The sequence below is a fragment of the Erpetoichthys calabaricus genome, chromosome 6, assembly GCF_900747795.2.
Source record: "Erpetoichthys calabaricus chromosome 6, fErpCal1.3, whole genome shotgun sequence".
Taxonomy (NCBI): domain Eukaryota; kingdom Metazoa; phylum Chordata; class Cladistia; order Polypteriformes; family Polypteridae; genus Erpetoichthys; species Erpetoichthys calabaricus.
The window spans coordinates 128,440,007-128,459,978 of record NC_041399.2 but is presented as its reverse complement, the minus strand read 5'-3'; the positions used below and the strand labels follow the sequence as shown (position 1 = coordinate 128,459,978).

The 19,972-nt window shown below is 36.8% G+C and overlaps 1 protein-coding gene across 1 annotated transcript in view; it reads left to right on the top strand.

Annotated features, from left to right (window-relative positions):
- Positions 1-19,972, top strand: part of LOC114653540 (ankyrin repeat and SAM domain-containing protein 6-like) — a 271,092-nt gene that overhangs the window by 6,779 nt on the left and 244,341 nt on the right. The window contains exons 2-3 of the mRNA XM_028803920.2: positions 16,608-17,119; positions 17,828-17,872. Of these exons, the coding sequence (XP_028659753.1) occupies positions 16,608-17,119; positions 17,828-17,872 (557 nt within the window). The remainder of the gene's footprint in view (positions 1-16,607; positions 17,120-17,827; positions 17,873-19,972) is intronic.

Below are 19,972 nucleotides of genomic sequence, written 5' to 3'. Positions count from 1 at the left end.
TGGCGCTCCCCATCTTGAGGTCGTTCCAATAAAACCTGCTTCTCGGACTGTTTCATTTCAATGCGCCTTACTTTCTTCCTGTTTGCTTTTATACTTCACATCTTTGAAAGCGATTCCCAGTGTCCCTTTTATTCCTTTACTTCTTATGTGTCTCACACTTGCGTTTCCTTCTTTTGATTGCATATGCAAAGCCATAGTGACTGATGAGGGAAAGGACACAATAAAACAGACCTTAGCTTTTTATTATATAGTAGATTGTGGTGCTTAACTCAAACCTTGTTAGGAGAGGGCATTATGGTGAAAAATCCTTATTTACATGTACAGTTAGGTCCATAAATATTTGGACAGAGACAACTTTTTTCAAATTTTAGTTCTGTACATTACCACAATGAATTTCAAATGAAACAACTCAGATGCAGTTGAAGTGCAGACTTTCAGCTTTAATTCAGTGGGGTGAACAAAATGATTGCATAAAAATGTAAGGCAACTAAAGCATTTTTTTAACACAATCCCTTCATTTCAGGGACTCAAAAGTAATTGGACAATTGACTCAAAGGCTATTTCATGGGCAGGTGTGGGCAAGTTTGTCGTTATGTCATTATCAATTAAGCAGATAAAAGGCCTGGGGTTGATTTGAGGTGTGGTGCTTCCATGTGGAAGATTTTGCTCTGAACGGACAACATGCGGTCAAAGGAGCTCTCCATGCAGGTGAAAGAAGCCATCCTTAAGCTGCAAAAACAGAAAAAACCCATCCGAGAAATTGCTACAATATTACGAGTGGCAAAATCTACAGTTTGGTACATCCTGAGAAAGAAAGCAAGCACTGGTGAACTCAGCAACGCAAAAAGACCTGGACGTCCACGGAAGACAACAGTGGTGGATGATCGCAGAATCATTTCTATGGTGAAGAGAAACCCCTTCACAACAGCCAACCAAGTGAACAACACTCTCCAGGGTGTAGGCGTATCGATATCCAAGTCTACCATAAAGAGAAGACTGCATGAAAGTAAATACAGAGTGTGCACTGCAAGGTGCAAGCCACTCATAAGTCTCAAGGATAGAAAGGCTAGATTGGACTTTGCTAAAGAACATCTAAAAAAAGCCAGCACAGTTCTGGAAAAACATTCTTTGGACAGATGAAACCAAGATCAGCCTCTACCAGAATGATGGCAAGAAAAAAGTATGGAGAAGGTGTGGAACAGCTCATTATCCAAAGCATACCACATCATCTGTAAAACACGGTGGAGGCAGTGTGATGGCTTGGGCGTACATGGTTGCCAGAGGCACTGGGACACTAGTGTTTATTAATGATGTGACACAAGACAGAAGCAGCCGAATGAATTCTGAGGTGTTCAGAGACATACTGTCTGCTCAAATCCAGCTAAATGCAGTCAAATTGATTGGGCGGTGTTTCATGATACAGATGGACAATGACCCAAAACATACAGCCAAAGCAACCCAGGAGTTTATTAAAGCAAAGAAGTGGAAAATTCTTGAATGGCCAAGTCAGTCACCTGATCTTAACCCAATTCAGCATGCGTTTCACTTGTTGAAGACTAAACTTCAGACAGAAAGGCCCACAAACAAACAGCAACTGAAAGCCGCTGTCGTAAAGGCCTGGCAGAGCATTAAAAAGGAGGAAACCCAGCATCTGGTGATGTACATGAGTTCAAGACTTCAGGCTGTCATTGCCAGCAAAGGGTTTTCAACCAAGTATTAGAAATGAACATTTTATTTCCAGATATTTAATTTGTCCAATTACTGTTGAGCCCCTGAAATTAAGGGATTGTGTTAAAAAATGCTTTAGTTGCCTCACGTTTTTATGTAATCGTTTTGTTCACCCCACTGAATTAAAGCTGAAAGTCTGCACTTCAACTGCATCTGAGTTGTTTCATTTAAAATTCATTGTGGTAATAGAACCAAAATTTGAAAAAAGTTGTCTCTGTCCAAATATTTATGGACCTAACTGTATTTGCTTGCAGATTCTTTTATCCAGAGTGACTTACAAAAGAGGTAAACATAATCAAATAACATTAGGCCAGGGGCCTGTTTGTTCAGCAAGTGTAGTAGAACAGGTAAAAACAGTTGAATGCTGCAAGTGAAAAAATGTAATAACTAATACATTTACAAATGTAGATTAACAATCAATAAAGCAATTAACCTTAATGTAACAGAAAATCAACCAACATAGAGAGGTAAGAAAAAGAGGTAGTGATAGTTGGGGAATTGAAGCACATGTTTGCTCCAGAGACAGAGGTGGGGGACCTCCCTGGAAGGGTGGATAGGGTATTGGCCATAGTGGGGATAGATCCAGTTGTCATTGTCCATGTTGGAATAAATGACATACATAAGGGTAGTCTGTTACTTCTGTTAACCAAATTTAACAAGTTGGGTATCGGACTGAGGAGCAGAACTGACAAGGTAGTCTTTGAAGTTCTGCCTGTGCTATGTGTCAGTCCAGGTAAGATTGTGGCAATGAGAAGGCTTAACATGTGGCTCAAATCTTGGTGCATGATAGAAGGGTAAAGGTGTATTGGGTATTGGAACTCCTTTTGGAACAAATGGGACCTGTTCCACGCTGATGGGTTACATCTGTACCAGAGACACACCAATGTGTTTGGAGGGTGGAGCGGGGAGCGTATCTGTAGGTTAGTTGAGGATTATTTAAACTAGGGAATGGGGGGGGGGCATGGAGTTTAGAACTGTACATGGAAGAACAAACAATAATGTAAAAATGAAAATGCATAGTAATGTAAATTCTAATCCAAGTTTAAATTGTAAAAATAAAAGGAGTAACTCATTAAAAATAGCTTGCCTTAATGCTAGAAGTATCAAAAATAAGATAGGTGAGTTGGAGTTGTATATAGAGGAGCAAAATTATGATATAACAATAATGGAAATGTGGCTAAATAACAATGATGGGGATGAATATAACCTAGAGGGATACACATTTTCAAGAAGGATAGACTGAACAGAAAAGGAGGTAGGGTTGCTGTTTATGTCAAACGTGATTTAAACGCAAGTACTTTTCAACTGGATGATGAACCCCATCTTAGTGAGGACATGTGGCTTCGCCTGGAAGGCATTAGGGAAAGAGGCCTTATTTTAGCAGTGTTTGTTTTAGACCACCCAATGTAGACAGTAATTTCAACATGCATCTTTTTAGTAATATTAAAAAGGCAAGTTTTTAGGGCGATATTATAGTCATGAGGGACTTTAACTTTCTGAATATTAACTGGGATAACTTTACAGATAATGGAGCACAAGAGCAGGAGTTTTTAGAAGTAAGCAGTGACTGTTTTTTAACACCATATGCTAAAGCACCAATATGGGGTATAGCCTGTCTAGATTTAGTTTTTGTAATAATCTGAAAAGATTTGAGGGTGCAGATGTGATTGAATCACTACAGTCAAGTGACCATAATATAATACAATTCTCAGTGTTTTGTAAGAGTGCGGATCCAAAGAATTAAAACTGTTAAGTTTAACTTTGAACAGGCAAATTTTAAGCAAATGCGGCTGTCTAAGGAGGACAGACTAGAATAAGCTTTTAATTGTGGAGACAATTGAGGAGCAGTGGAACACGTTTAGAAATGTTTTACATGTAATGCAGGACAGGTACATACCTAAATATGGATATAAAAGGAAATTTTAAAACCTCCGCAGTGGGTTAATAAAAAGTTAAAAAAGACAAAAAAAAAAACAGCTGTACAAGGTGTATAAGATTAATTACTCCAATGTGAACCGTAGGGCGTTTGAGAACATGAAGACAACCAATAAGAAGGGTATTAGGGAGACTAAAAGACAGTTGGAAAGGAATATAGCAGATAAAGTGAATAACAATACAAAGCAGTTCTTCCACTAGTTTAGTACAATACAATTACAGTTCAATTAATTTTTGTATAGCCCAAAATCACACAAAGTTCCGCAATGGGCTTTAACAGGCTCTGCCTTTTGACAGCCCCCCAGCCTTGACTCTCTAAGAAGACAAGGAAAAACTCCCAAATAAAACCCTAGTAGGGAAAAAATGGAAGAAACCTTTCAAATGATGAAAAAGAGACCATTTTCCAGGTAGGTTGGGTGTGCAGTGGGTGTCAAAAAGAAGGGGGTCAATGCAATACAATACACAGAACAGAACACAAGTAATCCTCAATACAGTATAATAGTAAAATAAAAATTAGAAGTACAGAGCAGAATTTAACAGTAGATGATATCACAAAATATGATTTGGATTTGTTTAGAGTCCTGGAGACCTCAGCTATCAAGCTGCCTCCCCGTATTGGCAATTCCACAGCTGAGACAGCGCTGAGCCAGCCAATTCGATGAAAGGATTCCTCAATTCAATGAAAGGATCCCTCTATCCGATGATTCCTGTGATCCTCCATCAGAAATGACTTTACCTTAGGCAGTCAAAACAACTTGGCAGGTGGGCAGTGGCACCAAGTGCCACATTTGAGTACCGAGAAGAGAAACAGAATAGGTGAGGGTTAGTAACAAATTATAACAATCATATTACTTATGTTTTAGTGCTAATGACTAACAACAGAGGTGCAGTTTGTACAGTTAATCAGCAGCTCTAGTCAGGATATGCTACACTGAAGTAGTGAGTCTTCAGCTGGGATTTGAATGCTGAGACTGAAGGGGCATCTCTTATAGTAGCAGGCAGACCATTCCAGTTTAGGGGTCCTGTAGCTAAAAGCTGGAATGGTAAGCAGACCGGCATCTTGAGACCTTAATGTGTGCTTTGGTTTGTAAGTCATGATAAGTAAGTCAGACCTTGGCCATTTAAGGCTTTATATGTTAAAAGGAGGATTTTGAAATCTGCCCTAAACTTAACTGGGAGCCGGTGTAAGGATTTAAGAACTGGAGTTAAGTGTTTGTATTTTCTTGCTGCTGAAAGAATTATTACAAGAACATTTTGGATTAACTGGAAGCTCTATAAAGAACAACCAGTTCTTGAACATCCAGTGAACACCACATTGCAGTAGTCAATCTTATTAGAAATAAATGCATGAATTAATTTCTTAGAATCCTGTTTATTTAGTAAGTGCCTTAATTTCCCAACATTTGTAAGATGGAAGAAACATAATTTGGACAACTTTGTAATGTGCGCTTTAAATAACATGCTAGAGTCAAAGATAACTCCTAGATTGCGGGCTGATTCAGTAAAATTAATGGTGATTCCAACCAAGTTAAATGTTGACAAAATATTATTATGATCAGCATCATTACTTTCAATAATTAACATCTCTTTTTATCAGTGTTTTAAAGATAAGTAGTTCTCATCCATCCACTCATTTAATTCACTAACACAACAATTTAAAGACAACATTGGAGACATTTCCTTTGGTCTAAAAGAAAGGCATAACTGGGTGTCATCTGCATATGAAGGAAAATTAACATGATGTTTTCTAATGATAGATCCCAGTGGAAGCATGTAATGTGAAAAAACAGTAAAGGTCTGAGTACTGAGCCTTGCGGGACACCATATCTCACTTCTGTGTAGAAGGATGGAGTACTGTCAGCACATTTCTGTACGTATTGGAATCAATTTGATAAATAAGAACTAAACCAGAGGAGCACAGTGCCTTTCAGTCCGATGTAATTTTCTAGCCTGTGCAGTGAAATAGAATGGTCAGTAGTATCAAACGCTGCGCTTAAATCTAACAACATAATTACAGCGGAGTTTCCTTCATCAGAGGATATCAATGTCATTTACAACATTCATTAGTGCCGTTTCTGTACTATGATCAGTGTGGAAACCAGACTGGAATTTCTCAAATAAATTGTGATGAGCAAGGTGTGACTACAGCTGATTGTCGGCTTTTTACTTTTTCTAGTGTTTTAGAGAGAAAGGGTAAATTTGAAATGGGTCTATAGTTATTATGAATGTATGGGTCTAGGTCTTACTTTTTAAGTAATGGTTTAATGACTGACACCTTTAGTGCATCAGGTACTGTACCATGCAATAATGAACTATTGATAATGTTGAGAATAGGCATTGCAAGAACATTCATTGCACATTCATTTTAGAAATTAAAGTCAAGACTTCCTGCTCAGTTACAGGATTAAAAAAATGAATGCAATGTGAGACAAGATTTACCAAGCTAGTATGTGGTTTGCACTGTGATGCTGAGATCTTATGTTTTTAATTTTCTCATTGAAGATGTTCATAAAGTCTTTACTGCTAATATCTCTTGGAATTTTGCACTGTAGATCTGAATTCCCATTTGTTAATTTAGCCACTGTTCTAAACAGTACCTGAAGATTTTTATTATTGCTATCTATTATTGTAGAATAGTAGTCTTTAAAGAACTTTTTTATATTTTTAACACTCTAATTTAAGAGCTTTAGTGTTTCCATTAAACCAGGGAGAGTTTCAATGTCCTTTAATCACTTTTGCTTTAAGGGGATCCATTGCATCCAGAGCATCTCTCAAGGTCACATTATAATGTGCTGTTAGCTGAAATAAATTGTTTTCCATGTTTACATTTAATGTTAACTGATCTAAATGGTTTTCCACAATTACACTGTACTTACTCAAAGTGTAATTCTGCTTCAAAATTTATAGATAATCTAGATGTCACACTGTCTTTGTTTTAAACTGTGATTGATCAGAAATAACTTCATTTAATGGAGTAATATTTAATTTTGAATTTCAGCTTTGTAAGTTATAATTAAATCTAATGTGTGGTTATGATTATGAGCTGGACCTTTGACAATCTGATCAAATCCTACTGAATTTAACAAATAAGTAAAACATTTGCTAAAAGTGTTGGTTTCCACATCAATGTGTACATTAAAATCCCCCATCAATACTACGTGATCATAATATATGGCCAAATCAGATAAAAGGTTACTAAATTCAGTCATGAACAATGAATTTGGCCCTGGTGGTCTGTAGACTAGCAATATAATTGTGTTGGAATCTGTTTTAATATTTAAAATGAATGCCTCTAAGGATGTGAAGTCGCCTACATTTTTAGAAGTGATTTACATTTTGTTACAATGAAATTATTCCAAGGCCTCCTCCTTGACCAGAATCTCTAGACTTATGAAGGAATGAGTATCCATCTGGAAAAACCTCAACTAGGGGAACAGTATCAGATTTACTAAGCCAGGTTTCAGTGAGAAGTAACGGATCAGATTTGGTATATAATATATCATTTACCAAAACAACTTTACTTTCTAGAGAGCGAATGTTCAATAAGCAGCATTTAAAACTGCATGCTGCTTTCAGAACTGGTGATATATTTTTAATTTGAATTAAGTTTCTATTATAGGTGCCCCTGGTGGAGGGTCTTGTTTTATCTCTTGGTCTAATTATATTCCTTATTTTTTGATTATCTAGTACTTTAAGGTCTGCATCATGACTAAATTTACTGTATGCCCTACAACAGGGATTATGGGTAACAGCTTCAGGAAAGTAACAGGTAGGATAAACAATAGCCTGTGGTTTAAGAGCATATGACTGCAGCCTGGATGGTGCTCTAATCACTCAACCAGGCAGTTTTGCTGCCATATTTTAAGATAATATATAAAATCCCCTCCAGTTAGGATGAAGACCACCTCTTTTGAAAAATCCAGGACTTTCCCAAAAATCATCCCAATTGTTCACAAAGGCTATGCTTTTATTTGCACACCAAGTTTCTAGCCAGCAGTGAAGGGAATACAATCTGCTATAAATTACATCCCCACTATATAATCTTGGTAAGGGGTCAAATACAAGTAAATTCCGACATTTTCTTTTAGCTTAGCTTACAGATTGCTATAAATAAATATCATTAGTGCCAACATGCAGCAATAAGGTAGATACTTCATCATCGGTGACACGGTCCAATGCGGCCTCTATGTTAGAAATCTTGGCCCCTGTGAGGCATTGAACATTAACTGCTAGTTTAACGTAGTTTGGAATTCTAATATTTCACACTATGGAATCGTCAATTATGAGCACTTTCTTGTTCTCAGTATCCACAGGCGCGCTGCAGAGTGCTGAGAATCTCTTCTTGGTCCAAATTGGTGACCAGGGTGCAGAGGAACTAAATTTTGGCTTCTTAGACCCCTGTCTTACTGTTACCCACTCGTCCTGTAGCTGAATTGGTGCTGCTGCTTTTGGCCGCGCACTGACTACAGTGGGACATGGAGAGACTGAAGCTGAATCAGAAGTAGCAGAATTGTCTAAACAGACCGAGTCAATCCAATTTTTGATTTGCCTAATTGCTATCAGGTTCCTAACGCGGTCCTCCAATTAGCGTATTTTCCCGACCAACTCTAAATTAACTAAACACTTTTAGCAGGTGAAGCTGTCTACGTTGTTGGCCGGAAAACCTAAACTGTACATGCTGCAGGACACACAACATATACAGTAAATGTGCCTTTGACGGGCAGAGAACAGATGGAACAGATGTTTAGCACTGATATCTTCTTCTGTGTTTTTGCAGTAACTTTGTTGCTTTTGACGCTTTCCACATTCTGCCGAATCACTAAGAGACCATTGGCTTTAAGTTTCCACCACCTGCTGGGCGATTGACTTCGATTTCTCACTGCCGGTTATTTCTCCTGGTCGGCTGTCGGCTTTACTCCAATTGAACTTAGTCATGTGTTTTGCGAAGGACTACGTGCCTGTGGGATGCGCTGTAGTAAAAGAACAGTCAAGGAGGAGGTGAAGTGCATCATAGTAAAATGGAATTGAAAAAAGAAATAGCTATTGCTGTAAATAAGTATTTTTCTGAAGTTCTCACAAGTGAAGACGTAGATAACCTCCCAGTGTTGAATGGGACTACTGAGAACGTGCTGATTGATTTGGAAATTGTAGAGGGAGAAATACTGCCAAGATTAAATTGGCTGAAATCAATCAAATATCCAGGAGCAGATAATACTTACCATCGAGTTCTTAAGGAGGTTAGCGAGTACATATGTAACCCCTTGACGCATATTTTTAGGAAGTTATTTGAACTGGAAAAATTCTGAAGGACTTGAAAATGGTAAATATAATCCCATTATATAAAAAGGTTGACCGGACAAATCCATGCAACTATAGGCCAGAAAGGTTAACGTGCATTACAGGAAAATTAATGGAAGGAATTATTAAGAATGAGATTGAGCAACATATGGCAAGTACGGGAGTTTTTTCTGAACAGTCAGCATGGGTACAGAAGGAGGAAGGTCATGTTTTACTAATATGCTGGAATTCTGTAAGGAAGCAGCAAAAGGGTATGATAAAAGTGGAGCTTCTGAAATTATTTATCTGGACTTTCAGAAAGCATTTAATAAGGTGCCACACAAGAAGTTGAGCATCAAGCTAAAATAAATGAGAGTTCAGGGTGATGTTTTTATATGGGTGCAGAACTATCTCAGACACAGGAATCGGAGAGCTAATGGTGCGAGGAACCTTTATCAGAATTGGCTGGTGTTAAGAGAGGTGTTCCACAGGGTTTAGTGCTAGGGCCGCTGCTGTTTTTAATATGTATAAATAAGGTCCATATGCGCAAAACATACAATTAATTATTCAAATTAAAATCTTTTATCAAGCACAGTTATCTCGTTTAAAATTGTCCAAAATGTTTCCATGGCAAGATCCATCCTGTGAACATTGCAATGAAGCACCAGCCTCAAAATTAACATCATTCTGGAACAAAATTTTTAAATGCCTGTCAGATAGCCTCGGTGTCACAATCACTCCTGATCCATTAACACCTGTATTTGGTGTATTCCCAAGTGGACTCTAAAGTTGGGAAGGATAAACAAACAGTAATTGTGTGACATTACACTACAAGCATGTAGACTTACTTGCTCAGCTGGAAGAATCCTAGCCTACCTCTTTTAAGTCAGTGGGTAACTGATGTTATATACTATTTGAAATTAGAAAAAAATCAAATTCTCACTTAGTGATCTGTTCAAAACTTTTTTAAAACCTGGCAAGAGCTAATCAATAAATTTTTGGAGTAAGCTTTTATATTAGGGAATAGAATTCTCCTCCCTCTTTTCTACTCTTATAAGTTTTACTCTGGCCTTCCCATCATTCTATTGGATGGGGGTTGAACTGAATTTAGTTTTGTTAAGTTTTACTTGTTTGTATGGAATGTCACTTGCTTTTAATAAATTCAACTAGGTTTATTACAGGGCCACAGGGGATGAATTATGAAGAAAGATTAAAAGTGCTCAGTCTTTTCAGTTTTAGCAAAAGATGATTAAGAGGTGATGTGATTGAAGTGTTTCATATTATGAAGGGAATTAGTAGAGTGGTTCGAAACTGTTATTTTAAAATGAGTTCATCAAGAACAAGGAGACACAGTTGGAAACTTGTTAAGGTTAAACTTCGCACAAACATTAGGAAGTTTCTCTTTACATAGAGAACCATAGATGCTTGGAATAAGCTACCAAGTACTGTGGTAGACAGTAAGACTTTGCAGACTTTCAAAACGTGATTTGAATTTATTTATTTATTTTTTTTAGAAAAAAATTAAGTGGATAGGACTGGTGAGCTTTATTGGGCTGAATGGCCTGTTCTCATCTAGATTGTTCTAATGTTCTAACAGTATAAAAGATCACAGATCAAAGTTTTTTTTTTTGCTTCCTTCAATCAATTAGATATTCACAGAACAGATTGTTTTTTAATTGCTTCTTAAATACATTGGGGGATTCAGCAGTTTAGATGGAGGTGGGTAGCCAGTTCCACCAACTAGGAACTATACAGGAAAAGAATCTGGTTTGAGACTTGATACCACACAGTCACCAGACATTGTTCACTGGCAGACCTGAGTTGGTGAGAAGGAGCATATCATCTCGCCAGTGTTTCCATTTACACATGTTCTGACCCATTGATTACTCGGTAGGCAAGCATCAGGCATTTGAACTTAATGCGAGCTGCTAAAGGGAGGCAATGTCGTGACCTCAAGAGAGGAGTGACATGTGCCCATCTTGGCTGCTTAAATACAAGATGGGCACTAGTTGAATGCTAGCTTGGTCACCCATCATCATGTTTTAGTCAGTGTGGTTCTTAGTGGAACAATGTTACAACTTGTTTTAAATAAGGAAGTGCTAATTAGCTCTTTCTTGGACTGTAAATTCAGTAAAAGCATTATCCATCTAACCAAGGGTATTAATTGGCTAGAGCTCATCCTAACAGCACTTGAAAAATGTAATGCCAGTGTGAACATAAGTGTGTTTATAATGGTACAAAAAGAATATTGTGGAAAAATCATATTTAATCTCACAAATATCAGCAATTACAACTGGGAAATAAAATATTTTTTTTTAAATTTAAAATTTTCTAATCTAAAATTCTTATTATTTCAGTAGATACTATTGTAAATATTACGTTTTAAGATCCTCTTACATTAACACAGTCACATTTCCTGTTACCTTTTGCATGCACGTGTTGTATGTTTAATTGAGTGCAAGTTTTGCACTAATTTTTATCAGACTGGTAAAAAGTTTTTTATGAAATTCACACCGCAAGTAAAATTTCATCAGGTATACAGGATCAACAGATATATCGCCTTATATGATACTCTTGCTTGTTTGCTATTTAGACATGAATTTGTAACAACTCATGGATGATTGTGTGCTTAGTGTATTTTTGAAACTAAGACTGAGGTGGTTGTTTTTAAATTGGACAAAGGAAATGCTGCATTGGCATACTCGTCCGTTTTTTTGAGAATCAGTACTGTAGTAAAAATAACAAGAAGCCAATATAGAAGCTGTATTATTAAAAAATATGGTAAAAATTTTAATGTAGGTGTCCATTATACACAGATATTAACAGAATTCATGTCATATAACACAGTATAAGCTTTTTAAATATGATATACAGCAATGGAATTTTAATAATTATAAAATTTATAAAATAATTACTGTTTTTAATAATTTATTTATTATCATTGATAAAGCCATTAGTAAAATGCTCATAGGTTAGACTGATTATAGATTATTAAGGGCTGGTTTATAATGCAGTGTTTCCTCTATTAGTGGAGCATTACAGCATTCCAATCTTGAAGCTACTTAATTTATTAAAAGAATTGATTTATTAAATTGTTGTGTAATTTTTAAAGGGACCATACTGTAACCAAGTTGTCAGTGGTGTGTGTTTGTTAACTTTCATGCCGTGCTGCTGTTGTTGTTTAGCATTCTTTAAGTTAATGGGCTGCCAAAATGCCTCTTGCCTTGTGCTACACACATGGCGCATTATGTGACTTGCAATCAGTGTGAAAAGTTGGAAACAATCTTGTAGTCCCATCCTGTGACCACTCCAATGGTGCCGTTATGTTAACTGTAGTCCCTAAATGTGACTTTCCTTCCATCTGCAGTTCGTTGCGAGATTCCAGGCAGTGTGGCATAGTGGTTAAGGATTTGGACTTCAAACCATGGAGTTAAGATCCTACTACTGACACTGTGCAACCATGAGCAAGTCACTTGTCCTGCCTGTGCTCCAATTGGAAAGCCAAAAGAAAAATAACAAATGGTATCATAAACGTTGTAAATCGCAATATCCAAATAAGTAAATGTATAAAGCTAACACTTTAGGTGATAGCAAGATCCCTGTCTTTCCCTCAAAGTACAGTGGAACCTCGGGTCACAAACATCTCGGACCACGTACAAAACAGATTATGACCAAAAAGTTCGCCAAACTTTTGCATTTGGTCACAACCACACACTCAGGTGACGAACAAGCCAGTTTCTCTTCCGGTTTGTACGTGCCGATGATTTCCGCATGTGTTCAGTCTCTCCCTGTGCATTCCCTGTGCAGCGAGAGAGAGAGAGCGCTAGTGAGAGAGAGAGCCCAAGCACTCGGTGGGGGAGAAGGAAGCGGTCACTCCAGCTGAGCAATCAAGGAGCTGGAGTGACCAGAAGTAGTAAGTAAACATTTAGTTTACTATTACAATGTGCATTCTATGGTATAATTAACTATTTTTGTGCTTAAAAATCTTTTAAAAAAAAAAAAATATATATATATATATATTTACATACAGCTCGTATGGTCCGGAACGGATTAATTGTATTTACATACAATCCTATGGGGGAAATTACTTCAGGTCACGATCAAATCGGGTTGCGACCAGAGTTTTGGAACGAATTACGGTTGTGACCCGAGGTTCCACTGTATATGCAAACCTGCAACTTTCACTCGCTTTCAGTAATTTTACTTATAATGCAAATAGAATCAATGTTCTGACTTCCTACTTATTTTTTGGATTTGGATTTGATATTCTTTATTAATCCCCCGAGGGAAAATTGTCTTTTTGCATATTATATAATAAGTTAGAAAACAGGAATCATTTAAAAATGTGCATGCCTTTTGTGGGCATGCCATTTGTGAATTTGATTCAATTTAAAATTTGCATGTATGTTTTTTTTGTGAATATGCTTTTATTACAATTTAATAAAAAGTATATATTTCATTTTTGTTGTCAAAAGATGACCCTCACAAAATGTATTAATTTATCTGTGCCACCTCTCTAATGGGATCCTCCCACATCACTAATAATAGTTTTCAAGGGAAAACTAAAGTGTGAGTTAAAATATTATGTACATTGATGACACAACAGTTATAAACATTTAGTCAAAACACAAAAAAACCTCCTACTAAAAACTTGCACACAAGTCCCAGAATTCATAAATTTTAACAGAATGATCAAAAATTAAATTGTACCATATTTAAAACTAGACCTAGATTAAATGCTGTTAGTCACATTTGTTTTAAACAAATTAATATTACATAGTATAATCTCTGAATATATGGATAAGAATGTCCCTTTTAAGGTAATTTACATTTGCATCTGTCTTGTGTAGCAGGATTTGATAAGTCTCTGACACAGTGTGTAAATGCTGAACTGAATCATAGCATAGCTTGAATATTTAGAGCTTCTTCAGGAAGTTCTCCTACCACTGTTTAAATTTTAATGAAAACATGTGGTACTCTTCCATTTAAAAATCCAGAGTGTATGTCGCATACACATTTACTGTGCAGTATATTGTGTGTAACTGTGCATGTACTGTATATTTATAGTATTTCTTGTGACCTGCCATGTTGTAAATATGGGCTAAGATGGTACCGAGTGGAACGTCAGTTCACGAACGTCTCTGTACACGTACAAATTGGGTTATGACCAAAAAGTTTTGCATCTGTTCATGACCACACACTTGGTATACGAACAAGCCACTTTCCCTTTCGGTTTGTGCGTGCCGATGATTTCCGCACGTGTTCAGTCTCTCCCTGTGCATTCCCTGTGCAGCGAGTGAGACAGACAGACAGACAGACAGACAGAGACACACGCGCGTGCGTGTGCGAGAGAGAGAGAGAGACAGAGAGAGAGACAGACAGACAGACAGACACGAACAAGAGAGAGAGAGAGACACAGACAGACAGACAGACACACACACATGAGAGAGAGGGCTGGCTGCATAAGGCCGAAAACGCATTTAAAGAATGCACCGGGCTTGTTTTTAAAGACACTAATTTGAGCATTGTTTTAACCTCGTTGTATTTAATGAAGACTTTTTTCTATTGGATTTTAACCTCATCTTCACTTCTGTTTACAGCGATCGGTTTGTAGCGTGCATTGTTGCAATGTTACTTTTCTTGGTTGTTTATTAAATTATGGATTTTTCAAATGTTCATCTTTTTCCTTGTGCGTAAAACTCATTAAAAAAAAAAAAAGTGTTTTTAGCGAGCGGTTTGTAGCGCTATAGCGCGAACTCTTTCAATGTTAGTTTTCTCTGTAGTTCAAGGTTTTCTCAGTGTTGTTCAATGTTTTTACATTTAGTTTACTATTACACTGTGCATTCTGTGGTATAATTAACTATTTTTGTGCTTAAAAATCTTTAAAAAAAAATATATTTACATACAGTTCGTACGGTCTGGAATGGATTAATTGTATTTACATACAGTCCTATGGGGGAAATTACTTCGGGTCACGACCAAATCGGGTTACGACCAGAGTTTGGAACGAATTATGGTCGTTACCCGAGGTTCCACTGTATCTGTTATTTTGTATGAATTATATACTTACCTCTGTATCTTTATTAATAGAGTTGACACACATTATGCAGTCTTCATGCATGTGCTTTTCTTGCGAATAAGCACAAGAACAGCGAAGACATTAGCCCCCTAAGCACTGTTTACAATGCAGCAATTGTCAATGTTCATGTCAGGGGAAAAGTGGAAGTCACTAAGCCTTGCACTGTGGTAGCCTACAATAACACAATGGGCGTGGTGATTGAGCTGATCAGACACTGACATTCTACCATTTCTTGTACAAGCAATATAAGAAAATATCATAAGAAAAGTGCACAAAGTAACCCACTCCTACTGTCCCGATTGCAACGTTGGGCTGTGTGTTGGTGACTCTTTCAAAACATATCACATGAAAGACACATACTTAATCTGCATCAGTCATTAATCTGCCGTGTACACTAAACATACCTTTTGTGCTGTATTTATTTTATCATTTTGATATTTACATGTTTCTGTTACATGTAGATTCATTTTTTTCTTGTTGAAAAAATTCAACATTTTTCTGGGGTAACCGTACTGGTAAGGAGAGACTACACAGGAGTGTTGGCTGCTTAAGTACATCCACATACACACATATTAGCAGGATGTCGAACATAGGAGGGACATTTTTTTTCCCATCTGATCAATGCTTTCTCAGTAAGGTACAGTATTACTATTAATGTACAACAGTGGGAGTGAGAAGCCATCAATCATCAAGGTGAATATGGATATTATCCTTGTGTAAATACAACAATTTGATGCATTTAATGTGTTGATATTTAATCAGAATCCAACACAGGATAAATGTTCCTCTTATTAAAAGCTGATATTTGCAGATAATAGCTATATGCAAATAAAAAAATGATGTCCTTCTCAACTCTAGTTAATCTAGTTTAGGGTCATCTGCTCTTACATCATGTTCTGGCAGCATTAGGCACAAGGCAGGAATCATCCCTAGACAATTTGTCAGTCAATCACACATGTCCAACTTCATTGCTTTTATACATTAACACTGTATATGAAGTAAGAAAAAAAATGACAACAAATTTATGAGTAATATAAATATCCTTAATATTCTGTGACTTATAGGGGCATGTAGCTTTTTTTAAGGATGTAGTATAAGTTCATGAATTTTATAAAATCTTCAATTAATATTCTTTCTTATATGAAAGTGAGGCAAGGTTTCAAACAGTTGTACAATAGTTAATGCATGCCTAATGTTTTAGAGCATTGCATTTATTCCTCAGATCAGTCCTGATTCTGAGATGCTTGCATGGATTTTTGTTACGTATTTCAGTTTCCTCCCCATCCTAAAAATATGCATGTTACGTATGCTGACAGTTAAAAATGTTTTATTGTTTCATATGGATGAATTGAAGTGTATGCATGTGTTGCTGTCATTATTGCTCCCTTAGACAGCAGCCTCCTGTGACTTTGTAATGGAAAAAAATGGTTAAGGACATAAATGGAAGCTCAAATCATATTAGATCATGGGCTACAAAATATAAGTGTGACTGATACACTGTTACCGGTAAATATGACAGCTTACATTTTAATGCTTGACATCATAATTTATGTTTCAGAATTATTGATTTTCTGTCATGTTGTTTCAGATTTGGCCATCTCAATGTTGCCCATATTTTACTGGACAATGGAGCTGAAATCAATGCCAAAAACCGACTTGGAGCTAGTGTTCTTACTGTGGCAGCAAGGGGAGGACATGTCAGTATTGTTAAATTACTGTTAGAAAGTGGAGCCTTTGTGGATGATTATGATCACTTAAATGTTAAAATGGATACAAGTGGTAAAAAGAAAAACACAGAAGAGTTCCCTGACATTACTGGTCTTATGACAAGTGTACAACATGGACATGAGACAGTTGTGAGGGTGCTTCTGGAGTGGGATGCTGATGTGAATTATGGCATGAAAACTACAGGATGGACCTCACTGATGCTTGCAGCACTTACAGCGAAATTAAATATCTTGCAGCAACTTGTAGAGCATGGAGCAGATACAGATCATATGAATATTCTGTCGCAAACTGCATTTGAGATTGCCATGAAATTTAACCATAAGGAGACAAGAAACTATCTTGATGCAATTACTACAAATCGTCCATTATCAGGTATTAATAACAGCTACATTTTCTTTTGTTCCTTTTAGTAGAAATGAAGACAATTTTTTTTATAAACTAATAACTCATCAATGCAGAAGTTAGCAATGCTGAATTTAATTGTTGTATCGTTAGCTTCTCAAAACACCTCATCCAGCATTGCACATGCCTTTTGTATATCTTTTGCAATACAGTATAAGCTTCTTTCTAACCTCAATGAGTCTTTTCCTTTTTATTTAAATCTTTTAATTTATTATTTAATTAGTTTTTTTTAATGTACTGTGTTTCCCAAAATCAAAAGGTATTGTGGGCGATCCTTGTCCTAAAGGGCTCTACTGCACCAGTTTAACTGATTAATTTCAAATATTAAAAGATAACGCCTTCTGTGCTTTTTTAATCAATAAATGCTTGACTTTGTTGGTTCATTTTCAAACCTTTTGCATTAAAAATTATGGTAGCAGTAACAGGTTTTTGAAGACAGCAGGCTGAGTTAGAGGAAGCTGCCGGAATAAATCAGTTAGCAATCAGAAATTTATTTAGAACAAAACCTGAAGAGACAGCAGCCTTCAGGACTAGGATTATTCAAAATGATCTAAAAGCATTAACATAAATGTTATTTATTTATCAAACAATGTATGCATCTATGCTGTTTTTTATTGAGTTTTAGTTATTTACTTGAAAAATTGCTGATGTGAATGTGTTTTAATTGTCTTTTTGCAGATGCAGAAAAGAAGCAGCCAGATGCCTTTCATGCACTGAAAATTGGTGAGTGGTTTGTTAATATGTTGCCTTTTTTCCACCTTCTGAATAAAATATGTGACACATGACACTGTATTTTGAAAATCATCACACATGAGAAGAAACAAAATGAAGCATTGTCTAAAATAATTGAAATACCTAAAAATTAAATCATGCTAAAATATAAACAATATTTTATCTTGAACCTTGATCCATTGGACATTTCAGAGTACATAAAGTGGACACTAATGAAAGTGTTTTGGGCAATGATAGAGAACAATGCCAGTGTTAAATTAATCCTTTTGGTGTTAAAGTAAGCCTTTAACACACTGTTAAATGAACTCTTACAGTGTTAATATCTCTGTTTAATGTGTATAAAGTATATGGAATGAATGTTTCTATATACACTATATTAAGTATACATTTAAAACAGGTTTTGCTGTCTGTGGAACTTATATATAAGAAATGGCAGCTTAGTGCAATTTTTCATTTTTTCCCAACTCAATCAGTTTATATCAAGACAGTGTTGCCTAGAGATAGAGTTGTATGTTCATATTGCTTCGGAGAAAAGTCCCTGGGACTTCCTGCGTTCATCAACTCTCGGGATTTTCGGAATTACCACTTGGGAAACCTAATATTGGCAAAATTTCTGTACATGTGAATATGTAGGGATTGTGAAAGCATTGGGTTTTTTTTATTTTTTGTGAAATGGGTCTAAATTCTGTCACAGGGCACATGCATACAGTTAATTTGGATACAGCATTTAAACTATAGAGCTACAGTACTAAAGAGTAAATCACGGCACTCACTTTATAATATACAGTGGTGCCTCATTTTGCTTTTATGTGTAGTGTACTGAATTGATATTGCGCATTCAGGCAGGCTGAAAAAAGAGCACAGTGTGTGTTGTTTGGTATGAAGAGGGAAAGAAAATCATGCACAGCATTCTGCCTGAAGCTGTTGGAATAATTGTTTCCCCATAAACCTATACAGTAATCCCTCCTCCATCGCGGGGGTTGCGTTCCAGAGCCACCCGCGAAATAGGAAAATCCGCGAAGTAGAAACCATATGTTTATATGGTTATTTTTATATTGTCATGCTTGGGTCACAGATTTGCGCAGAAACACAGGAGGTTGTAGAGAGACAGGAACGTTATTCAAACACTGCAAACAAACATTTGTCTCTTTTTCAAAAGTTTAAACTGTGCTCCATGACAAGACAGAGATGACAGTTCTGTCTCACAATTAAAAGAATGCAAACATATCTTCCTTTTCAAAGGAGTGCAAAGCAAGCAGTCAAAAAAAAAATCAATACGGCTTTTTGGCTTTTAAGTATGCGAAGCACCGCCGGTACAAAGCTGTTGAAGGCGGCAGCTCACACCCCCTCTGTCAGGAGCAGGAAGACAGAGAGAGAGAGATAGAGAGAGATAGCGAGAGACAGATAAAAAAAATCAATACGTGCCCTTTGAGCTTTTAAGTATGCAAAGCTCCGTGCAGCATGTCCTTCAGGAAGCAGCTGCACACAGCCCCCCTGCTCACACCCCCCTACGTCAGCGCGAGAGAGAGAGAGAGAGAGAGAGAGAGAGAGAGAGAGAGAGAGAGAGAGAGAGAGAGAGAGAGAGAGAGAGAGAGAGAGAGTAAGCTGGATAGCTTCTCAGCCATCTGCCAATAGCGTCACTTGTATGAAATCAACTGGGCAAACCAACTGAGGAAGCATGTACCAGAAATTAAAAGACCTATTGTCCGCAGAAACCCGCGAAGCAGCGAAAAATCCGCGATATATATTTAAATATGCTTACATATAAAATCCGCGATGGAGTGAAGCCGCGAAAGGCGAAGCGCGATATAGCGAGGGATCACTGTATTGCAATGTGAACATTCAGAAAATAGTTCTTTAAAAAAAAAAACATTTGTGACTAGAAGATGGTTTTTCAAAATTGCACATTCAAAAGAGTTTTCAAAAAACAAGCAATACTAAATATCCTCCCTGCCCCTTCTCCTGAGGTCCTTTATATCAAAAGAATGACCTTGCCATGAACCCAAGGCCTGATCGACAGGTCCAGACATGAATTGCCCGCCTCTGATAGGTCAAAAGAACACACTCAGATAAGCCCCTCTCTTCTGAAAG